Below are 23,373 nucleotides of genomic sequence, written 5' to 3' on the forward strand. Positions count from 1 at the left end.
TCTATCTATACTTTAAATGTCCTCCGACATTATTTCTCACCTGGACTATGGCAGCACTTCAGCAACTGGTTTTCCCAAATCACGCTTGGCCATTCCCCACTCCACTCCATTCTCCAATCCATTCTCCACTTTACAACCAACTGGATCTTTTAAAAATAAGAAACTGATGACACCCCTTTCCTGGATAAAACCCTTAATTGGCATCTCATTGACCTTGGGATAGAAGTGAAACTATTTATCATGGCTTACAGGGCCCTTTATGATTTGGCTCCTGCTTTCCTTCCTAGCATCTCTTCTTACCACCAGTCATTTGTCCTTCTTTCAGTCCTTCAAAGGTGTCATGTTTCTCTCTGTTCCAAACCATCGCACAACATTTTTCCCTTACCAGAAACCTTAGTTTGCTGTCCTAGTTCTCCTCTCTCTCACCCCTTCGCCTGCTTAGCCCCTACTGTATTTGCCCTATCTTAGCACTCATCAGACAACTTTGTAATTGTTCCATGAATAGTCTTCTTTCCCCCTAATACAATAATACAAAGATAGGAAAATTCATTATCATGTTCATTTGCATATCCCCAGCATTTAACCAAGTTCTTGTGACATTTTAGGTCATCAATAATTATCTAATAGATTCGCTGATGCTTCACAGTAGCAACTTCCAACCCATCAAACTTGGGCCATCATATTCTACAAATTCAGATGTTGGATATTTCTGCTTTTAACATATTGGCCCTTCAAAAACACTGGTAATTTTCAATTATTAGGCAAAATGTTTTGTAGTTTTAAAACAGGACTTTATCACTTTGTGTATTTAATTAGCATTTTAAAAAATAATGTTCCCAGGTTACAAGTGCCCATGACAAATCTGAACAAATGTGTATATTTCCACATGAGAATCCAGACAATAAGGGTGACACAAGGAAACTTATTTTAAGCATATATAAAATTAAACTAAGCACTCCAGAGTTATCCAAAATATGTTTGTGGTTTAATCAAATGGTATGAACCCTTTAACAAAAAGATATAGTTTAAGACTAGACTGATATTTCTGAAAACTACCTAATGATTTGGAATTAGGAAGATGTAGTGAACTAGCTTTGGTTTTTGAACATACCACTATGAAAGCATATTCTTAACACATGAACTGCCATGTGAGTTGTATTAAACTCACGCTAGTTCTGAGCCCTGGGCCTCGTGAATCATATGTAACTCACAGGTCTCTTCACCTTGGGAGCCACAAGAAGTATTTTTCAAGTTGCACGTAACTCACGCGCAGAAAACAAAAAATAACAAATTCTTCATTAAATTAGAAAGGATCATTTTGTTTTTGAAGTTTTTATTCTATTTCCTTAATAAAACACCATGGCCCCAAGAGAAAACAATTTTTTTTCTAGTGCAGCAATGTGTTAAATAATATAGAAATAACATAATTTAAAATAATATGGATGCAGCACACAGGCCTTAACGACTGAGTCAGCAATTTATTATTTGCAACTTACCTGTAGTGTTATGCTCACAATCATCACAAACTCCTCCTCCACCTCTGAGGTGTTCAAAAGGAAATGGATCTGCCAAGATGTTGTAGTGGCAGCTTCTGGAATGGCTGTTACACTGACAAGGTTTACAGTTGAAAGCGTGAACTTGATCACCTTGTCGGAAAGGCTTGTCATTATAAAGCGGCAAGCAGCGTTCACACTAGAACAATAAATAGCAGAACAATAAAGAAATATAAAGTTGTGATTTTCTTTCTTTTTATTTATGCATCAGGTATTTTTACCAGATGTAAAGCTAATATGAGTGAGTTAAAAGCCAGCAACCACTTTGGTTTGAGAAGTGTTTTATAAATCAGAAAATAGCATATTATAGGCATGATAGGGTGGAACTGTAAAAGTGTCGAAGCAAGCAGAAACCATGCAAAGGGATCGTAATAATCAATAAGAAATGTTACAATTGTTACAAGACCTTTAAAAACTTTAAAACATTAAAATCTCCCTAGTCTTGATTGTAAATGGGAAATAAAAAATAGTAAAACATTATTTATTACTCTGTAAGTTAAAACATAACAAAGTTGGGAAATTAAGTTGTTTTATTTCTTTGTTAAAATCTCATCAACTTGCTTGCCTTCATCTTGTCCTATAACTTACTATACTGAATAAGTTTCTTTCCAAGCCCGTGAATTGTCATTTTAACCTTTGTGCTTTTAATGTTGCGAAATATCTCTGAGAATTCCTCTAATGTTAAGTTTTCTGCTGTGGTTACTTCCTCCAGGACATCTTCACCCTATTTGTGGCAACCGCTTTCCTCATTTACGTTAATTTCGCCTTCACTAAGTTTCTGTGTCTGCAATCACCCTGATAGTGATTATTTCTTCTATAACTCTACTTACATTCAATTCGAAATTCACTTCCAGCATTTTCTTTTTTTACAGCAGTTTCATCTTTATTGGCCAATTCCCCTTATTTGAATATTTGTATTTATAAAGTGTCACTTGGGTTTGTCACTGACAAGGAGGCAACACAACCACGTGCTTCTGTCTATGAATAAACTGAATAATAAATGTGCAGTGGCCAATCACTGACAGACTTTGAAATAGACATGACTGGTCATTGATCATGATGTGTATCTGATATGTACATGATAATCTGTGGACTGAAAAGCCAGTTTATATAATTACTCACAGTAATATCCTATGTTAACTGATACTTAAACCATGTTGACGGAGGACTGGTATTATTTAACTAAACTATAGTAACTGAAATTCATGCACATCAGAATTGTGCAAGAAGACTGCCTGTATAACTAATGAAAAATTCCAAAAAATCACATAACAAGCCTATTATGCACTAGAACAATTTTAAAAACTCTATTCCATTGTAAAACTTTGGCCAAAGGCAAAATTAGGCAAAATTTTGCTGCAAGACAATGGCCGTAGGCCCATGCTTCTCTTTACTTCAAAATATTCATATTGAAGAATTTGCTCACTCTGCGGTAGCATATTTATTATTCAAGTTGTGCTTTCTTGAACACAAGTTGGTGGAAGTGATGAGATGGAACCTGTGGCCCTGTCACACCGATTTCAGATGCAGTTTGTCTCCTGCAAAACAACTGCTGGCTGTTTGAGTTTGGGATGTTGCCTGCATGAGTTAGTGGAGCAAATCCAGCAAAAGCATTCCTTTGCTATTTCTATGAAGACACTTTTGCTTTTTGATTATGATCTTTAAAAATCTCATTTGATATTGTATACTTATGGTCAACCTAAAAGCCATTATCAAAAAGCCTTATTGTAAATAAGACTGGACTGAATGCTCTATCAATGCACAAAAGACACAACCCTTCTTAATGTTTACAATCAAAGAGGTATTTTGCCACTGACCTAATGGAGCAGTCTTGACCCTACCAACTACTTATTATTAGAAATGGCTGCCCTTCCTTTTGCAGAGAATAAAATAATATCAGAAATACAGATAACATATTATGTTTTCCTGAAGAAAAACATAGCTATTATTTTACAACTCTTAAATTAAGATTTTTTTAAAATTAACATAACACCAGGATGACAAGAATTTGCAGAAAGGACCAGCGCCACTAGTCCTGGGAGTGTAGTTTATTCACTCCTGTTGGAAGCAATATATGTGTACATTCCATTAGACACAGAAATCTATGAAGAATTTAAGAAAATAGTTTTTAAACCCTCTTAAGATTTTTTATAATGCAGTGTTTATAACAGTGAGGAAAAGGAAACAAGTTAAATACTGAAAAGTAAGAGAATGGTTTTAAAATGTCCTAAATCTTAAATATAATGCAAACATGTATTAAACACAAATGTAGAATATATTCATAATACAGTTTGAATTTTAAAACAAATTTTAAAATAATATACAGAGTATAACCCTATTTGTAGATAAAGATAGATTTATCTATAGATATGGATACAGAGATACAACTTTAAGAAGATAGAGAGGACAGGCTGGGTGCAGTGGCTCACACCTGTAATCCCAGGACTTTGGGAGGCCAAGTCAGGAGGATTGCTTGAGGTCAGAAGTTCAAGACCAGCCTGAGCAAGAGTGAGAACCTATCTCTACAAAAAATAGAAAAATTATCCACACTTGGTGGCGTGCACCTATAGCCCCAGTTATTCAAGAGGCTAAGGCAGAAGGATTGCTTGAGCCCAGGAGTTTGAAGTTGCAGCGAGCTATGATGACACCACTGCACTCCAGCCTGGGCGACAGAGACTCTATCTCAAAAAGGGGGGAAAAAGAAGAGAGAGACAGACGAGATGATATAGATTTATTTATAATAATAATATAGGGTCTGAAAGTATATAAACTAAGCGTATTTGGAAAGATTACCCATGGGGGTAGGGTTACAAATGACTTTTACTTTTTATAACTTTGTTTTCTGCAGTGTATATTTATTACTAATATATTTAAAAATTGAGAGCAAAAAAACTGTCACTGCATGGATGGTTACAAGAAAATTATACGTCACCTGCATGTAACATTTCACTAAGAAAAGCTAAGAAAATTAAAATGTTCCAGTTTTAAATTACACACAGAAGAGCAAGAAACTACAGATAAAATCATTCTGTTTTCAAGTACAATGTAGGCTAAAAGAGTTTATGAATTACTAGGAAACAGAGTTTAATTCTTAAAATATATAATTCTTTTCCTAAACAATGAGATTAACATATAGAAGATTTTGAGAGATGACACATAAATTTCTGTTTATAATTTGATTTAAAACATCCACAACTAAATGACACACCAATACCTATTTTGGCCTTTGATCCTACAGATGAAACTGTGCTATTACCATTTTGCATGGTTTGCCAAGAGAGACAGACATAAGGAATGCTTTGTAGTCTACCCTTGGATTATAAAGTTTAATGAAACTATTAAATTTTTGGCCCCATAATCATCTTTCTTCACAACTCCTTTCAGATCATATGAGAAGCACCATGGAATAAATAATAATTGGTAAGTACATTTAGTAAATTCTTGAATTTTCATAGTTTCATCTATCGTTTTTATCAATGATCATAAATTTTCATTTAAAATCTAGAACTATGTATTTATTTTATGCAGCTCCTAAAGCAAAAGATTTTCTATTTAATATTTTCCTAATCTCCAGTTGATCATTTGTCACTTTCAATTATGTTTCAGTTTCTCCTATAATAACTGGATTCCCCCTGATATGTCCCTGGGATGCTCAAATTGTAAGATTAGACAATGGCTATATCAGGGTAAAGGACCTTTATCACAGATTCATTTAACTGCTTTCATTTTGATAGCTTCTTAAAAGCTACTGATCAACTCCACTAAGTTGCAGCCAAATACTTTGACATGTTCAGGTATGAAAATCTTAGAATATCACTGAATCTAGAAGGTACTGATGAAATTTATTTTATTACATTATATTCTAATAATACACAATGACATTTCTCTCTTCTGGATTATTAAACTGCAATACAGTGTTCTTTTGTTACTATTACAGCTAGCAAAGATAATCTTTCAAAGATAATCCACAGGCTCCAAAGCATTTTTATCAACTCTGCTCCCATCAGTTTCAATTTTGATTATTTCTTAACACCTTCAAATTTACAGACAAAGTGCAAACTTACATACAGGAAATTTTTAAGTAATTTAACTATAGGAGCAACTCATTTATTCAATTACTTATCCAATAGTCTTAAACGCCTATTATATATCTTTGAAGAAAGGAGGAAGAAAATATTCCCCTGAAGATACATAAAGTCCTTATGAAGATTGGGGGGAGATTGTCCTGCAAGGTACTGATGGGAGAGCTTTTAGTGTCCAACAAACTCAATGCCCTTTGAAAGCCTGAGTTCATAATGATGACCATCAGTCATCAAAAACAACTTGTGTTCAGCATTCACAGGTTCAGTAAACAGAGCCATGAAGAATCTGGTTTTGAATGATTTTAAAAAATGGATTCAAATATTTTTGTGTTTATTTATTCTATCTTATTTTTATTTATTATTATTTCTTTAGAGACAGGGTCTTGCTCTGTCACCCAGGCCTGACCATAGCTCACTGACACCCCCAACACTTGGTCTCATACGATCCTCCCACCTCAGCCTCCCAAGTAGCTGGGACTACAGGCACACACTAGCTAATTTTTTCATATTTTGTAGAGTTGGGGTTGCCTCACTATGTTCCCAGGCTAATGTCTAACTGGTGGCCTCATGTGACCTTGGGAGGCCTTCCTGCCTTGGCCTCCCAAAGTGCTGGGATTATAGACATGGGCCACCACCCCCAGCCTAAATGTTTATGTTAAAAAGTCACATCCGGAAAATTTACAAGAATTCCCCAATAAGGGTAAACAAATGAAATAATCCTTTATTTTTTCTTAAGTCTACTATATACCATATGGGCTAAATTTTTCAGGGCATAAAAGACAACTATGGATGTGGCTTAATTTATTACACATTTGTAGAGAAAAGTACATTATGTCTATGCTTCTAAAGTCACTGCAACTGTAGAATATTATAAAAGTTTACCTGTTGGTTTTCCTTATTAGATTCTTAGCTTCTTCAAGCAGGAACTAGATTTTACTGATCTAATGAATCCTACCATAATACCTAGAAAACTATAATGGCTCAATAAATGTTTAATTGAGGCAATGAATGAACATACGAATGCATGAGTGAATAAAGAATGGATGATGCAAGAAGAGCTCGTTTTTATCAGTAAATTCATTTTCTCCATTCCTGACTGTAGCAAAAAAGAGAGAGAGAGAGAATTACTTCCCTTTCTTTCTTCTGTCAACAATAGAATGCCAACAAATATCTTTTTCCTAAGGCAATGCTTTCAATGCAATAAGAATAGCTAAGACTTACGGTATGAGGCCTAAGTGTTTTATTATTAACTGACTAAATCTTTCCAACAACCCAGGAAGTAGGAGTTGCTATTACCTCCATATTACAAATGAGGAAACTGAGGAATAAAGAAGTTTAATAATTTTCCATGGTTACTCATTACAATGAAAACTAGAATAGAAAAATTTCTGAGGACAGCAATGTTTGCTATTTTTTTTATCATTATTATATTCCCAGTGCCTAGACACCCTAGCATATAGGAGGCACTCAGTTTATGTATCTAGATGTTCTCCTCCAGAGCCCTCACTTCTAATCACTATGTTATAATGGCTCCAGGTCTCTGAGGGAGGGAGGGTTTCAGTGGATTCACTGTGGCTCAGTTCATCCTAACTTTCTGCTTAGAGTTTAAACCGCACAGTAGCCCTGGAAACTCAAGGATGGAGTTATTCCACTCCTGGCTGGAAAACTCAGAGATATGGAGGCAGCCCCTGCCTATGTGGGAGGGTGAGGAAGGCAATCTGCTTCAAAGTAAGAGATTATAAAATGCTCACTGTTTAGATGTCAGTATAGTACTACTTACTGAACTATAATAAAAGAAGTAATTTGTTAAACTATTCCCAAATGGCCTAAACAAATTGGAGACCCTCTGCAAGTCTGTAAATTTGCCCTTTCTCATCAGGAGAAGCCAGCCACACATGTTGGAAATGTTAAGAGCCTAAATCTCTAATAATAGTAATTGTCTTCTGCCTCTGTTCATAGCTTCCCCTTTCCTTTGGCTGCAACAGGTCAGGTGTAATTCAATGATGTGGTTTCAGGGTAATTTCTTTTTTCTACTAGTTAGAGAAATCATCTTTATAAACATAAAGACTTTAGTGTACTTGTGCATCTTTGTCCAATAGAAGTTTCCCTAGGTAGCTCTAATGCTCCAGTAGTAAAGGTAATGTTAGATAAACTTAATTAATTACCAATGATAGATTGGAGGGGGCATAGATAAGGTGGCCAACTAGAGAGAAAATCTAGACAGAAAATGGCCCAGGGCTTTGTGCATGGTAAGTGATCAATATATACTTGGATGCATGCATGAGTAAATGACCTAAAAGACTTCATTTGTGACACATTTCAGGACTGTACCTTAATGTAACTAGCATTTAATTGAATAGCAACAATAACGGTTTAAAGGTAAATGCAATAATATTTTACCTGTGGATTTTTACGTATGGATTATTACATAACAATTACCATGCATTGCCTTTGAGAAGAAAGAAATGATCGTGTATTTATCCTTCAATGGTATGTATGTTCCTTTCTCAGTCATTATCTTTTCCCTGGATAGAAATTCTTATATAATTAAAGTGTCCACATATGCAATGTACTTACCTGCTCTCTTGGTACTGAAATTAATAGCATAAATTAAATAACTACTTATACTATTGGACAATACAGACAGATCAGACACAGGTGACAATATGATCATAAACACCTACTATATAGAGCCTATCTGATATTTCAAATATCAATATGCAGTGGATACTTTCAGAAGTTTTCTAATTCAAGCAATTCCTATTCTGTACTTCTACAGGCAAAATGAAATGGAGGATTGGAATATCATCGAACAAATTTTAATAACATGTAAAATAAAATCTACATTTGGAAAAACAGACTGTACTGTAGGCAGAATTATTTCGATAATTCTTCAGCCTACATATTGTATATGTATAATATATATAAAAGCATTATATGTAATATATAAAAGTATTATATATAACATACAAGTATTATACATGTATATGTACATAGTCTATGTACATTTAAGCACAAGTTTCTGAGTATATGCCTTGTGGATGCAGACCTAACTATATCTCATGGTTGAATGAGATGGAACCATTTGTATTAAGGGGACTGGATTTCTATTTGTTAATTTTGAATACTGTACATTGTTTGGTATTTGATTTCTTCTTTGGCCTGACCATCCTTCTGTATTCCTTCTTCCTCTTTAATTATGAGATTGTTCAGGGCATTAAATAGGAAAGACACATGTGGACCCCACCAGGTTCCCTTAAGAATCCAGAGGAGGACTTTAAGGTGTGTTCAAGTTTGCGGATAGTGCCTGAAACAAAGCAATTCTATTTTTTTCCAATCATAATAGTTTAACCCTATTGATATTCCAGGAAATGTGGCCTGTAATATAGATCACATTTGTATAGTGTAACCTGCACTATTTTATAAAGGAACTCGAAGAAGAAAAAAAAACAGATTCTTTACGTGAAACTCTTCTAAATAATATATCATACAAATATGGATTATTATATTAAGAAGCATAATGTATCATTGCTGGCCTTTAATTTTTAAAGTTCCTTTAAACTTAGTCAACTGACATAAAATGCTTTGGGTTACTATTTGAATAAAGCTATTTTATATTGGAATTTTGTCTAGTATTAGACTTGAGTACTACACTAGTAAATAAAATATCCTTTCATTAGTATTGCTGCATTAAAATTTTTCTTTTAAGACTGAAAGTGTCTATGATATTATATTATTTGTTAATTACAAATTGTCAGCCTGAATCATTTGTTTGCACCAAAGTCATCTCTATTTATTATAGTAATTAGTGTCTGCCAGGGAATCTTTTTTGAATTTCACAAATGAAGGTCCTTCAATATTTTCAAATACTTGCATCTGTAATCAAGACATAATGGCTGTACTCAAGCACAATGCTCTACACATAGAAGGCATTTAATAAATATTTGTTGAATGAATAAAGCTAGCAAATGATCAATCTTCACAGTAAAACCATAAGCATGCACAGTAATCATGAATTTAGCAATGGTTATTCAACACTAAGTAGAGTCACCTCCACTCTGTCTTTAGCACTAGCACAGACACTAAACATAGATGATATATTCCTGATAGATTTATAAATCTTTTTATTGAAATAGTTAAGATAAATTTATAAATAGTAATAAGAAGCAAACAATTTGGCTCTTTCATTTACTGCCAATAACATCCAAATTTAGTAAGTCCCCACTTATATGCAAGGGATAGGTTTCAAGACTCACAATGGATGCCTGAAACTACAGATAGCACCAAAACCAATTGCTGTCAATCAAAACATGTTTTCTTCTACCCAAAAATTTAATGCCTTTTCCAGCTTAACTAAGGACTCAAAATGCACTGTGATCATACATTTTGCAGTTTGAGGTTCAACAGCAAAACTAGCACAAATTTCTTTTTCCTTCTCAATTTCAAGGATAGAAGAGTAATTCCTAATGCAGATCTTAGCAACCTCAGCATACAATTTTTTTCTTTCCTTATTAAGCCAAGAACTTTTACCTTTTCACCTAAAGCAAGCACTTCATGGCTTCTCTTTGGTGTATCTGCATTGCTAGCATCACTCTTATGCTTTGGGACTATTATTAAGTAAAATAAGGGTTAACTGAACACAAGAACTGCAATACTGCAACAGTTGATCTAACAAACAATGTGGTTACTAAATGACTTATGAAATAAATTTATTAATCTCAAATTATACTTGCATTCCTGTGAGAAAACTAACTGGGTTACTATATATGATTGTTTTTATAAACTGGTAGATTTGTTTTGCTATTGAGTTTATTTAAGTTTCTTAGGCTTCTGTTTGTATTTGAGACTGGTTGATAGTGTGCATTATACCTGTTAGGTGTGAATTTGCCCATCCTCTCTGCCCCCTTCTTACTGGCTTGATTTCCGTTGAGTTTTACTTCCATATTTACTTCCATATGTGCATGTGACTGTTACTCGATTAGTTCCAATTTAACCGTGAGTCATGTGGTGTTTGTTTTTCCATTCTTGCGACACTTCACTTAGAAGAATAGGCTCCAGTTGCATCCAGGTTGTTATAAAAGGTATTAGTTCACCATTTTTCATGGCTGCGTAGTACTCCATGGTATACATATACCACATTTCATTAATCTATTCATGTATTCATGGGCACTTGGGTTAATTCCACATCTTTGTGATTGTGAATTGTACTGCAATAAACATTTGAATGCAAGTGTCTTTTTGATAAAATGACTTTTTTTCCTTTGGGTAAATACCCAACAGTGGGATTACTGGATCAAATGGTAGGTCTACTTTTAGTTCTTTGAGGTGTCTCCATACTACCTCCCATAGAGGATTTACTAGTTGCAGTCCCACTGACAGTGTATAAATGTTCCTTTCTCTCTGCATCCACACCAGCATCTGTTGATCTGTTGTTTGGGGACTTTTTGATAAAAGCCATACTCATTTGGTTTGGTTGTTATTGTTGTATTTACCCTGCTTGGTGTTCTCTGAGCTTCCTGGATGTTTGGTTGACTGTTTGACATTAATTTGGAAAACTTCTCAGTCATCGTTGTTTCAAATATTTCTTCTGTTATGTTCTCTTCTTCTCCTCCTGGTAGCTTTATTATACATATTTACATTTTTTGTTGAAGTCCAGACACGATGTACCAGGTAAAACGAACTCTGCTAAACAGGCCTTTAGTTGCTGTGGTGGTAAGATATGAGGGGAGTGAAAGTGTCCTATAATTCTATATTTAGATTTCAGTTATTAATGAGCCTGTGCTCACGGGCTGTGAACTTTACAAGCATTTCTCAGTAACTGCTCTCCTCCTCCCAAAGTGCAACAAGATGGCTACAGGGGGTGGAAGTTGGGTTTATCTCTTCCCCTTAAATGCTATTTTGAGTAATTACTTAATAGTATCTTGCTACCTTTTATACTCCTCTCCATCTACATCATTATTATTATTTAATATAGCCAATCTTTATGTATATTTATTCACATATTCGCTGGCTTACTTGTTCACAATTCATTCTTGCATATCAGGTATTTTTTCTGGAAACATTATATTTCTTTATCAAAAATATCCTCTACAAACTCTTTTAGCAAGAGTCTACTGGTGGTAATATTAGCAAATATTTGTTAGACTGACGATGTGTTTCTTCTTTTCTGTTTTTAATTGGTAGCCTAACTACAAATGCTATACTAGGTTTCTCGCTTTCTCTCTGCTCTTCAAAGTTGCTATTTCACTGTGTTCTGGCTTCCATTGTGGCTACTGAGAAATAAATTATCACTAGTTTCTTATAAATTCACGTCCTAGAATTTCTCTTTTTCTTTCTGGCTACTCTTAGAATCTACTCTTGGTCTTTGGTGGTCATCAGATTTATTACATCATACCTACATATGTGTTTCTTTTTCTTAGTCTACTTTGGACTCAGAAGCATTATGTAATACCCCAGCTTTGGATAATTCTTTACTCTCATCCCTTCGCATATTATCTTTCATTATTTTTATATTTTCATCATCTCTATTTGCTTCTTCTGTGAGTCTGTCTTAATTTTTCCCCATTAAAGAGGTTTCTTTTTTATGTTTTCAGCTTACATTTTAAATGTATTTATGCACATACCTATCCCAGGGAAAGAACTAGCATGAGTGTTTTTCAAAGATCAATAATATCACAATGTGTCAGAGAGGAAATAAAATGCTTGACCTTGACTCCCTAAATGTACATCAAATGTCAATTTGATTCTATAATATGGACTGCTAGTTATATGAAAATGAATTAATTCACTGGTATTATAAAAAATAAACTATAAAATGAATATATTTGGAGTAAAATCTTTCTGTGAGCAAATAGATAAAAAATAAGTAGTGGTAAAGCCTGATGTACAATATAAATATGACACAAATTAGTCATGATGACTCATACTTTTGGACTTCAGTGCTCTAAAGGAACATACTCACAAAAATAACAGGAAATATTCATTTACATAATAAGCATTGTAGAGTGTGATGTTGGCACAATTCAAATTATTGAGTGTTCAGAAGGCTTATTATATAAAATGTTTCAAGCTGGCTGTACTATTTATAATACTAACAAAAATTTATACTGATAGTTTGATTGTAGTTAATTCATAAGATTCATGATTAATGTTATAGAAGGGTCACAAGTTAGAGCCAACGAATAAGGGAAGCATTTGTGGTTACCAATAAATTGCTCTGTGAAGGCTTGGCTACCCTTGCAGGTAATGATGTCACAAAATGATGAAAGAATAGCTAAGTAGCCAGCAAAGTGCCAATGCTTGGCTGACACACTGCTCATTGCATCACTCTTGGCCAGAGCCCCTGAAAGGTCAATATAACTACTAAAGGAAAATGAAAACTCATTAGGATGCAAGTTTCAACTGAGAAAACTTTTCTTAAAGCTAGAGTCTATCAACACTTGAGCTCTTAGAACGGGTAAAGAAAGTGCTAGATAAGAGGATAAGTAATAGATGTGTTGCAGATATGCAACCATGTTAGTTGACATATAAATCCAAGCTTCCAATTCCTAGTCTGTACTCTGTACCTATGAGCACAATGTAACACTTTTTGATAATTATCATGAACTTTCTGACCAAGTAGACAACAGGAATCATCTAACGGGGGAGTGGAGTAGGATTTAAAAGTCTATGTACCAAAAGAATACATATTAGATAACTCCATGATATGAAATTTTAGTGCAGACAAAACTAATCTGTAGTGACAGAAAACAGAGTGGTGGTTTCCTGAGATTGGGAGTTGGAGGCGAGCACTGACCACAAAGGGGCACAAGATCATGTTTGGGGAGAAGGAAACACGCTTTGTCTTATTTCCTTGCTTTCCAAGGTTCATAAGCTCTAAAGTCTTTGAAGGTCAGTAGTTAACAAGTGGGGTCACCCAGATGTAAAGCTATTGACACTAGTGAAGGTAGCAGCAAACCAAAGAGAGAGATTGCTCTAATGGGGTAACTACCACCTGCATCAGCCAGTTGTTGCCATGGGAGGAAATGGACACAGTCTTGAACCATATTCTGATGAAGACATGCCATAAATTTAAAATAAAAAGTGAAAACTCTTGGTAGAAGTTAAATTAAGAACTGTTTAAACATTTTTCCCACCTGTGGGCCACCAGCTTGTGACATCAATTTTATAAACGAATGAAGAACCTTTCATAGTGAGAATTCCCTAGAATGGCTAAATCCATCAATCTGCTCCTGAATTCACCATTCTACTCCTTTCTTCTACTTCATTCATTTTCACTTCTGCTAAAAACACTTTTTCACAGGAAAGACAATTGCCAAGAACTGGCATATTTTCAAGGCTTACATTTTCATCTGTTTGCCAAATGGCTGTAATATAATTCACAAAAGCCCTGTTTATTGAGTAATATTATTAATGGTTAGCATAATACTGTGGAATTGAAGACATTTCTCTTTGGATTATGTCCAGGTCTTTAAAAAGAACAAGGATTCCAATAGGAAATGAATGACTTATATTAAAACGTATTATTTCATAAAGTGGCACAATATGAAAATCATTTGAATGAGCATATTTTCAAATTGTTATAAGACAACTTTTCTCTGACAAATAAGTCCCCACATGCATTAAAATAGTTCAAATGATAAAAGGAGAATGTCATGTCTAGAAATGCTTTTATAAAATTATTTTTTTATTTTTAACACATTGAAAATACCATAAGATCAAGAAATCATTCAACTTAACAGTCTATTAACTTTTTCACTTTGGCTGCATTTGACAAACTTTGCTAAGTAAATTATATCCGTTGCTTTTTAAATTTTTGGCTAAATTCATGAATTATTAAAGTATGTTAAGAAGGAAAATAACAAAAGTTTACTTTTTTATTTTTGTTTTCAAAAGGTATTTAATATTTAAATAAGAAGCAAGCATTAAAATGTATTCTTAACCTAAATATAGTTAATTATTTGACTAGTTTATAAGCCAACAGTCACCACCTGAGACCAAATCTGAAAATCCCAACTTGTCTTCTGAAACCAATCATGAGGCTTCCTTCATTTAATGGCTTTATTTTTAAAGGAAAGCATGAAATCATCCAGGAATCATAAAATATCAAACCTTTAGTTGTGAGCAATTAAAGAGAGACAAAGAAAAAAATAAGACAGGACGTCAAAAAGAAGTGAGAGAGAAGGTAAGAGAAAGACTAAGACAATGGACCAGGCACCGTGGCTCATGCCTGTAATCCTGGCACTCTGGGAGGCCAAGGAGAGACCCCATCTCTACTAAAAATAGGAAAAAATTTGCTGGACATCGCAGTGCACACCTGTAGTCCCAGCTACTCGGGAGGCTGAGGCAAGAGGATCACTTGAGCCCAGGAGTTTGAGGTTGCTATAAGCTAGGCTGACACCACGGCACTCTAGCCCGGGCAACAGAGTGAGACTGTCTCAAAAATAAATAAATAAATAAATAAAAATAAAAAACAAAAAAATAAAAAAGACTAAGACAAACTGACTAATCAACACAAAGCAAGAGAAGCTCAAAAACCATGTCATAAGAAAGTATTGGTCAAAACGTAGCTTGCAAGCACTAGGAACATTCAGTTAAAGTGCCCTAGTAAATTCATCCCTAAACATTTTTTAATTGGGTTGTTAGTGAGTTTGGGGAGGAAAGGAAAGGTTATGGAAAGAAATCACTGACTAAAGAAAAGACAGGTCAATCTTATGGGATCAAAAGAAGACCTTAGGAAAAGTAAATGTTGCTTTAACTTTAAAATCTAGAATAAGTCAAATTGGCAAAAATTTAAACACACAACTATGGCTCAATAAAGAGTGAATCAATCAAGTTAATCCAATTAATTTCCTTTCTGTGACAACATAAGCCATATAATACAACATATTAAAATCAGTCTTTTTTAAAGATTTTCTTCTCATGATATACTCATCAAATCAAATTCGAAGACTTCAAACACTAGAAATCTAAAAAATATAAATGATTCCTTTTAAAAAATAATTGATTAGTGGTGAAGACTAAATATATAAAATAAAAGACCAACAATATAAAGCAGTGATCTGGAAAGTAAATTCAAAAGAATATCTAAATTAGAACATGAAAGTTTTGGTTTGAGCACATAGAAAAAGAAAGGAGGCTAAATCAAAGACTCTGAATTCAAATGAGGAATAGGGGTACACAGTAAATGTGCTAGAGGAAGTCTACATTTTAGATAATATTCTTGCCATTGAACTATTTTAAATGTTACAGCTGAAAGCAAATTAGATTAAGAATCAGAAGTCTGAAAGCAAATTAGATTAAGAATCAGAAGTCAGAAATGGAGTTCACCAAAACGTTGACAGATGTTTCTTTAAAAATCAAGATGTTCTATAGTATGATAAAACAAATTCAGAGAAGCGATGTGACTAACTAAAGCACAAGTACAGGGCATGATCTAGGTTCACAGATCATACATGAGTCTTTGAGACACGGCTATTATCTTAAAACCTAAAATATACTAATGTATAAACCCACATTCACGTAACAAAATGATACAAACATAACCATTCCATACTATTGTCAGGAAAGAACTGCTTTTTAGAATGACAGCAATTATATAATGTAGTTCACTGTATTTGCAACTTTAAATAGATATGGTCAAATTATTCTCCAAAAATATTGTATCAACTGGCAGTCCCATCAATGTTGTATAAAAGGTTATATTCTCACATGTCTTAAATATTATCAATCTTTACACTTTTTACTAATTTGAGAAATTAAAAACAATATTTGAATCTGAGTAAAACTGAGTTTGGGTAACATTTCATGTATTTACTGAATATTATCATTTCTTCCATTGTAAATTGCTTGTTCATATATTTGCTCTTTTTTATTAGGTTGTTTTATTTTTCTTAATATTTAATAGTGCTCCTTGTGTATTATGGATCTCTTTACCTGTTAATATCATGTAAATATTTTCTATTAATCCATCAGTGTCACTACACAGTTGTGTGAGTCCTTACACTGTACAGAATTTTAAATATTTATGTAACAATATTCCATTAATTTCCTTCATGGCTCCAGATATTTTTGTTTCTGTTTGTATTTCATTTGTTTAGCTTATAAAGGTCTTCAACATTAGATTTAAAAATCTTTTTCTAATCTTTATTTTATAGATTTATAGTTATTTTTACATTGCAATGTTGATGCCACATAAATTTTTGTACATGCCATGAAGTAGGGCTCTCACTTTATATTCTTACAAATTGACAGCTGGTTGTCTTAATCATTTACTTAAGACTCCATATTATCTACTTTCATTATTGGTGTGATTGTTACTGTTGCTGAACCCTCTCTCATATCAGCTATTGCCAAGATCGTTGCTAGATATTTCTACCAACAAGTATCTGTGAATTTTTTTTCCATTTGCCTGTTATGCCTAAAGATTCAGCTAAATTTTCACATCAACTATGAAATTCTCCCTGACCATCATAGACAAACTGAAGGAACATAATTCCTAAGTAATTTTATTACAGATTTTCAAATTACTTATAATTCCTTGTATCAGCAATAAATTGATCTTGACTGACATAAATACATAAAAATAGCCCTACATCTAAAGACTGTTTTTTGTGATAGACACCCCTGTATAAATACCCTTTAAATGCAGATATCAAACCATTTTTTTACATTTAGTGCCAGGTATCAAAATGCCTTAAAAATTCTTTTATAAAATATGAAGACCAGGCACAGTGGCCCATGTCTGTAATCCTAGCACTTTGGGAGACTGAGGCAGAAGAATTGGTTGAAGCCAGGAGTTCGACACCAGCCTGAGCAACATAGCAAGACCCCTGTCTCTACAAAAAACTTAAAATATTAGACAAATACGGTGGATGTGCCCATAGTCCCAGCTACTCGCGAGGCCTGTTGGAGGTTGCAGTGAGCTGTGATGATGCCACTGCACTCAAGCCTGGGCAACAGAGTGAGACTCTGTCTCAAAAAAATAAAAAAATAAAAAGTAATGCTGATGAAACAAAGAAACAGAAAAGGAAAGGAAAACCTTAGGATGTGTGTAATTTCTCCGATTGAGATTATTGTGTTGAAACACAATTTTCAACCTATTAATGGCTGGTATTGTTCTCTACAAAAACTCTCTGGAATAACTTGACATTTTAGGTTCGTATCAATTTCTTTTTATAATAAATCAAAGAAGTTAGACCAAAATTAAGTTCACACAATTTATAGTCACCACCCCTACTTTTCTTTTAGATTTCCATGCATCAAATAGAACTTACATGAAGTCCTTCAGTGAAGCTTTCCTGCGAGCAGAGGCATCTGTATGGCCGGCTTGTTGTGTCACAATTATCGGCATGACCATGGCACTGACATCTGCAAATGTGAGCATTGCACACTCCTGAGACACACCAACTCAACTGTGAATATATTTAAGCCCCTATGAATATATGTACACACATTGTGTGAATCCAACAAGGAAGACAGTATGTTTAATCAACACAAAAATCAGTTTCTGTTTAATCATGTGAATATTCACAAAGTTTTGAATTAATCCTGAAGTACTAGAAGGACCATCATTACTATCCAGACCACATTGCATTGTAAAGATAATTTTCAAGCCATCCGGGAAGGGGGATGGCTTTTTCTACACTTAATACCAACCATTTACCAAGGGAAGTCATTTACTGACTTAAAAATTTATAGACTTAAAAATTTAAAGTTCAGAATAAATTGCAGAATGCAGGATTTTTTTGTCCTTTTTTCCAAAGGTAAATGATAAATATTTAATAGTATTGCTTTTTTCATTATGCTATTACTTAACAAACAATGCTTATCTATTGGCATTCTGATCTGTTTTTAAAGATATACTTTATTCACAAGGGATATCATTCCTCTAGAACAACCCATTCTAAATATGATCTATAAGCACATTTCTATATTACATAGTATGCTGCCTACTTTTGCAGCTATCAATGTTTTAAAAAATATTGTAAGTCATAGTCTCAATTGTGATCAGACATTTACAAATTACTTAGGACACATCAGATCTTTTCTCTAAAGGAAAACAAATATTCCCCATGGAACTATGAACTGTAATCTCGGGTAGTCCAAGCCCCATACTTAAAAAACTCTGTGGCACTATAGTTACAACTCCAAATCCAGCTCTTTCTCTTTGCTTCCAAAAGAATGTTTGCAAATTATATTCTAGAACAAACCAAGTAAAATATTTAATAAATTATTTCTAAGTCAGATTCCGAGTATCATAACTTTTAAACCCAATAACTTTTGAAAATTGATTCCATAATAATGTTATATCATTTACAGAAAAGACTCACCAATCTCCCCAAAATATCTTACAGTAGGAAATCATTGCAAAAGGTGAAGCTTGGAATTTGGATTGCTCTAAAATCTAAGTTAATGTATTTTTAAATAGGTATAACAAAAACCTTGTTGAAAACAAAATTTACAATGAAAATCACACTACAATGAAAACCTTGGTAATGAACACTACCTCCCACTAATGGTGATTTCATCCACCGCATAATATCTGTGTCTGAGGTTGACGGCAGTCTCAGTGGTATAGTACTGACCACGGAAATGAAACCTTATTTGTGTGGCTTTTACAAACTCCTGAAGAGATGGGGTGTTATAGAAGTCATTGTATCCAGGTCGAAAATTTGGTCCAGGTGTCAGGATGCTAAATGTGACGTTGCCACGGGAGTATGGAGTAAAACTGTTGGGGAAAGAAATTTGATATCATGACAATCTATTCATATTTTTGACAAAATTATGTAATTTCTCGTAACTTTGAGAAAGCACATATTATCGGTAAGAGCTTAAATGCTTCATTCTGGGAAGATAAACATATTCCATATATTTCATATGCAAACAATAGAGGATTGTCACAGAAAGCCATACTAAAACATTCCTTGACAACATAATGAAAACTTTATTAATATAGATAACTTGGCTAAACAATCTGAAAATCAGATTGCAAAACACCAGTGAGATTAAAAATATGAATTACTCTAATGTCTTTTACAAGAACTTTAAACATGGTTTAAAATTCAATTTAGGGCAGAGACTTAAGAGAATATGCCTCAAGAAAGTTGATATTGATAGTAAAAGGAAGTCTCTACCAGCCTAGTGAGTTAGCTTACGTGTAGGTTATTACTACCTCGACAGTCTATTATAATTAATTATTTAAAAGGTATTCATACTTGGAAAGCTGAAGACAGTTGACAGAATCAGGATTTTCCAAATTTCCATTGTTTTTCATTCCAAAAGCACTGCAATTTCTAGCAAAATACTGCCAATCCTCCCAATCGAAACCATCCTCCTTCTTTCTTTGAATCCTTATTTCTGTTGGTTGTAGACTAAAGAACTGAATGATAATATAAAACACCTGAAAATGAATGTTAATTTTTGTAATTGAAGTTTTAAGTTTGACCCATCAGTATAAATCAAATCCTGGAATTGTTAGATTCAATATAATGGATTACTTCCTCATAATTATAATTATCAAGTATTTATTGGACATCCAGAAACTTCATAGCCCTATAGTAAAAGCAATATATTCTATAATTGCATATCCATCCCTCTTCTAAAGGATTTTATAAATCAAAGTGCAAATTAATATTGCTTGATATAAAGATGTGAACAAAAAGCATTACTTCCATGAAATAAATGTCATATATGTTCTTAAGTAGTTATTTAGAAAAAGCGCCTCAGTTCTGATTAATTTGTGCTACTTAAAAGAATGTTTCCACATTTCATAAATATTTTAATATAAATCTCTAAAAAGTAAGGCCCTGCATATTGTCTTTAAGATATATTTATTTCATGTATTGTAATACACTACTTTTAGGAGGTAATGTTCAATTGCCTGGTTCAGTTTTCACCTTGCAATGAGGTTGAATTGTGTTACCCACATAGATATGCCCAAATACTAACTCTTAACACCTGAGAACGTGACCTTATTTGAAAATAGGATCTTTGCAAATATAATTAAGAATGTTAAAATGAGATCACCTCGGATTTAGGGTGGGCTTTATAAGAGAAAGAAGAGGGAGAATTGACGCTCATGGAGAAGCAGGGAAGGAGACCATGTGAACACGAAGGCAGAGATTAAAGTTATCCTGCCGCGACCCCAGTAACACCAGGAGCCCCCAGAAGCTAGAAGCAAGGAAGGATCCTCTTCTGGAGCCTTTGGAGGGAGAATAGTCCTGCCAACACACCAAGTTTCTGTTTTTGGTGTTCAGAACGGCAAGAGGATACATTGCTATTGTTTTAAGACATGAAGTTTGTGGTAATTTGTTGCAGCAGCCACAGGAAATTCATGCACACCCCAGTGTGTGTAATTACCTGATACTGTCCATTTTCCAAATCTACTGTAATAGTCACTCCTTGATTAAGCTGGGTGACGTTTGTAAACACATTTGAAACCCAGGCAGTACTGATGTCGTTATCATTGACAAAAGAGAGAGGATGGGCTTCGGGATTCAACCGTGACACTCTGTTACTGGCTGTGTGTTCTGCGTCGTTAGGAATGCAGTATCGCTGTCCCAAAGGATGGACCCGAGGGTGGCTGCCAGGGCAGCGGCAATGTGACTGGATATGCAATCTGAGCAGGTCTCCGGAAAAAACTTCCAGAATCTCTCTGTGGGAGTCAGAGGGAGACCATGAGAACAAATAGCTTTACAGTAACAGAACTTTTAAAAGTTGTTACACATGAATATCACTCTTTCAGTGCTTTGATGAGTATCCACTTAGCTTTAATAATTTTCTAAATGGTACATAAAATAAAACTCATTCCTGGCCAAATAAACATACTCATTCTCATCAAATGTACATCAAAAATCAGTATATTTTCAAATGTTAACTTTTTACCTCAAGAAGCATGCACAAGCCCTTGTCTGATTATCAAGATATGATATTTAAGCATCAGAACACATTACTTTGTCTATTTGTGATAAAATAAAAAGGTAACATTTATTTAGCTTGTTAAACTGACTTACCACTGAGAATGAACAATGATATACTGAGAATAATAAGAGTTATAGATAAGGTCTCCGGTTCATCCATGGGAAAGCAGTAAGACAGCAAGCATCATTTTATCTGCTTCTGTTTTAGGAGAAGGGACTGAGGCCAAGGCCATTTGTCAATGGTTTCCTGTGACTCATCGGTACAGATCCTGGCATCCTATAGTGCTTCAGTGGCTTCAGCTCATATGGCAGCTGCCAACAGTCAAAGAAGAATGCCAGTTCCAGGTAGATATATTTAATTTTTCCATTAAGGGCAATATACTTGTTCTAGACCAGAATTAGTCATTCTATTTATAGGCATTCTTCCACATAACACCTTCCCAGACATTTCAAGTAGGCCAACTGGAGAGACCAGGCTTCTTCACTCAGTCCCTGGTGGTGCAAAGTCAGGCAGCTTTTTCCATTCCCTACATCACATGAAGTGACACCTTCTTCTTTAAATCTCATTGATATTTTTAAACTGACATCAGGTTTTCAATGGGTCCAAAAGCTGGTACCCCAGTATAAAATCTTTACCCCCATGGAAAAACTTTTTTCCCAAAGAATTACTGCAACATTGCTCTTTAGCATTTTAGACAAAGCTGATCTAAAAGGGAGTAAGGCTAGTGGCAGAAAATCTCCCCAACAAGGTGCTTCAGTGCAACCACATCCTTTATTAAGGCATCTCTTGATTATATAGACTAATAGAAAAGAATGTTCATATTGCTAATGCATCTGCCACTGATTGAGCAAGGCTTTCACAAACTTTCAAAAACTAGTCTTGTTTGGAAATTCACCATTAATCTACATCACCCTTGAAGAAATATAAATAAACATTCTTCTTTTTGCTCTTTAATGAAGTAAATAAGATCAACTCATCCATACAACAATATATTATTATATCATCAGATCATAAGTTGGGGAAGAAAAGCTCAGAGGCCATCCTAAGCAGAATTTTACTTGAACTTTTCTGAATAAAATGGAAATCTGTGTGCTTCTAAGAAGCCCTAAGAAGAATTTCTCACTTGTTCTCGAGATGAGAAAATACTTCATTAAAACTAGCCTAAGTCTATATAATTATTTGTTCACTGGAAATAGAAAAATACATCACAATACTTCGAATACTCATTCTTCTTGTCTCCAAGTCTAATAGCCCAGTCTCGTGACAATTTCCCATGTATCAAAATAATTAATCATTTTCATTGTTCTATACTCTCTAGTGATAAATTCAACAAAGCAATTTTAAAAGGTAGTAGCAGTTTCTTAAGTATTAGAAACAACTTCATATAGAATGTTTAAATAAATGTATCCCAAATTCTATAAACCATTCAAAAATCAAGTTTTCTGAGAGAAAATCCTCTGTAAAGAATTTCATCAATTTCATATTATAAAGAGTTACCCGATCAAGTAGCTTTAGTGAATAACAGCCACAGACTATGCCAAAGCAAACACTGCAAACATTAATTAGGCGATGTTCGCCAAATGCTATAAAGATGAAAAATGTTATAATTTTCACAGTACTCTTATTTAAGTGAATTCAGCAGTTATCCTTACATTTCTTGAAGTTTACAATACAGCATCTGTTTACCTGTTTGTAAGTGCCACTTGGTATAATCGAAAATCTTGCATTCTTCCAATAAACTGCTCTAAACCTGTAAAATACATATATGTACGTAAGAAGTCTCAGTTTACCAAGAAATGGCTGACAAATATTTTAGT

The 23,373-nt window shown here is 34.1% G+C and overlaps 1 protein-coding gene across 2 annotated transcripts in view; it reads right to left on the reverse strand.

Annotated features, from left to right (window-relative positions):
• Positions 1 to 23,373, reverse strand: part of USH2A (usherin) — a 605,447-nt gene that overhangs the window by 512,311 nt on the left and 69,763 nt on the right. For both annotated transcript variants that reach the window (XM_045536030.1, XM_045536031.1), the window contains 6 exons: positions 23,243 to 23,306; positions 20,996 to 21,290; positions 19,852 to 20,036; positions 19,143 to 19,364; positions 17,911 to 18,004; positions 1,497 to 1,692 (listed from right to left, as the gene is read on the reverse strand). In XM_045536030.1, coding sequence (XP_045391986.1) covers positions 1,497 to 1,692; positions 17,911 to 18,004; positions 19,143 to 19,364; positions 19,852 to 20,036; positions 20,996 to 21,290; positions 23,243 to 23,306 — 1,056 coding nt within the window. The remainder of the gene's footprint in view (positions 1 to 1,496; positions 1,693 to 17,910; positions 18,005 to 19,142; positions 19,365 to 19,851; positions 20,037 to 20,995; positions 21,291 to 23,242; positions 23,307 to 23,373) is intronic.

This window comes from Lemur catta, chromosome 23 (assembly GCF_020740605.2).
Source record: "Lemur catta isolate mLemCat1 chromosome 23, mLemCat1.pri, whole genome shotgun sequence".
NCBI classification, from domain to species: domain Eukaryota; kingdom Metazoa; phylum Chordata; class Mammalia; order Primates; family Lemuridae; genus Lemur; species Lemur catta.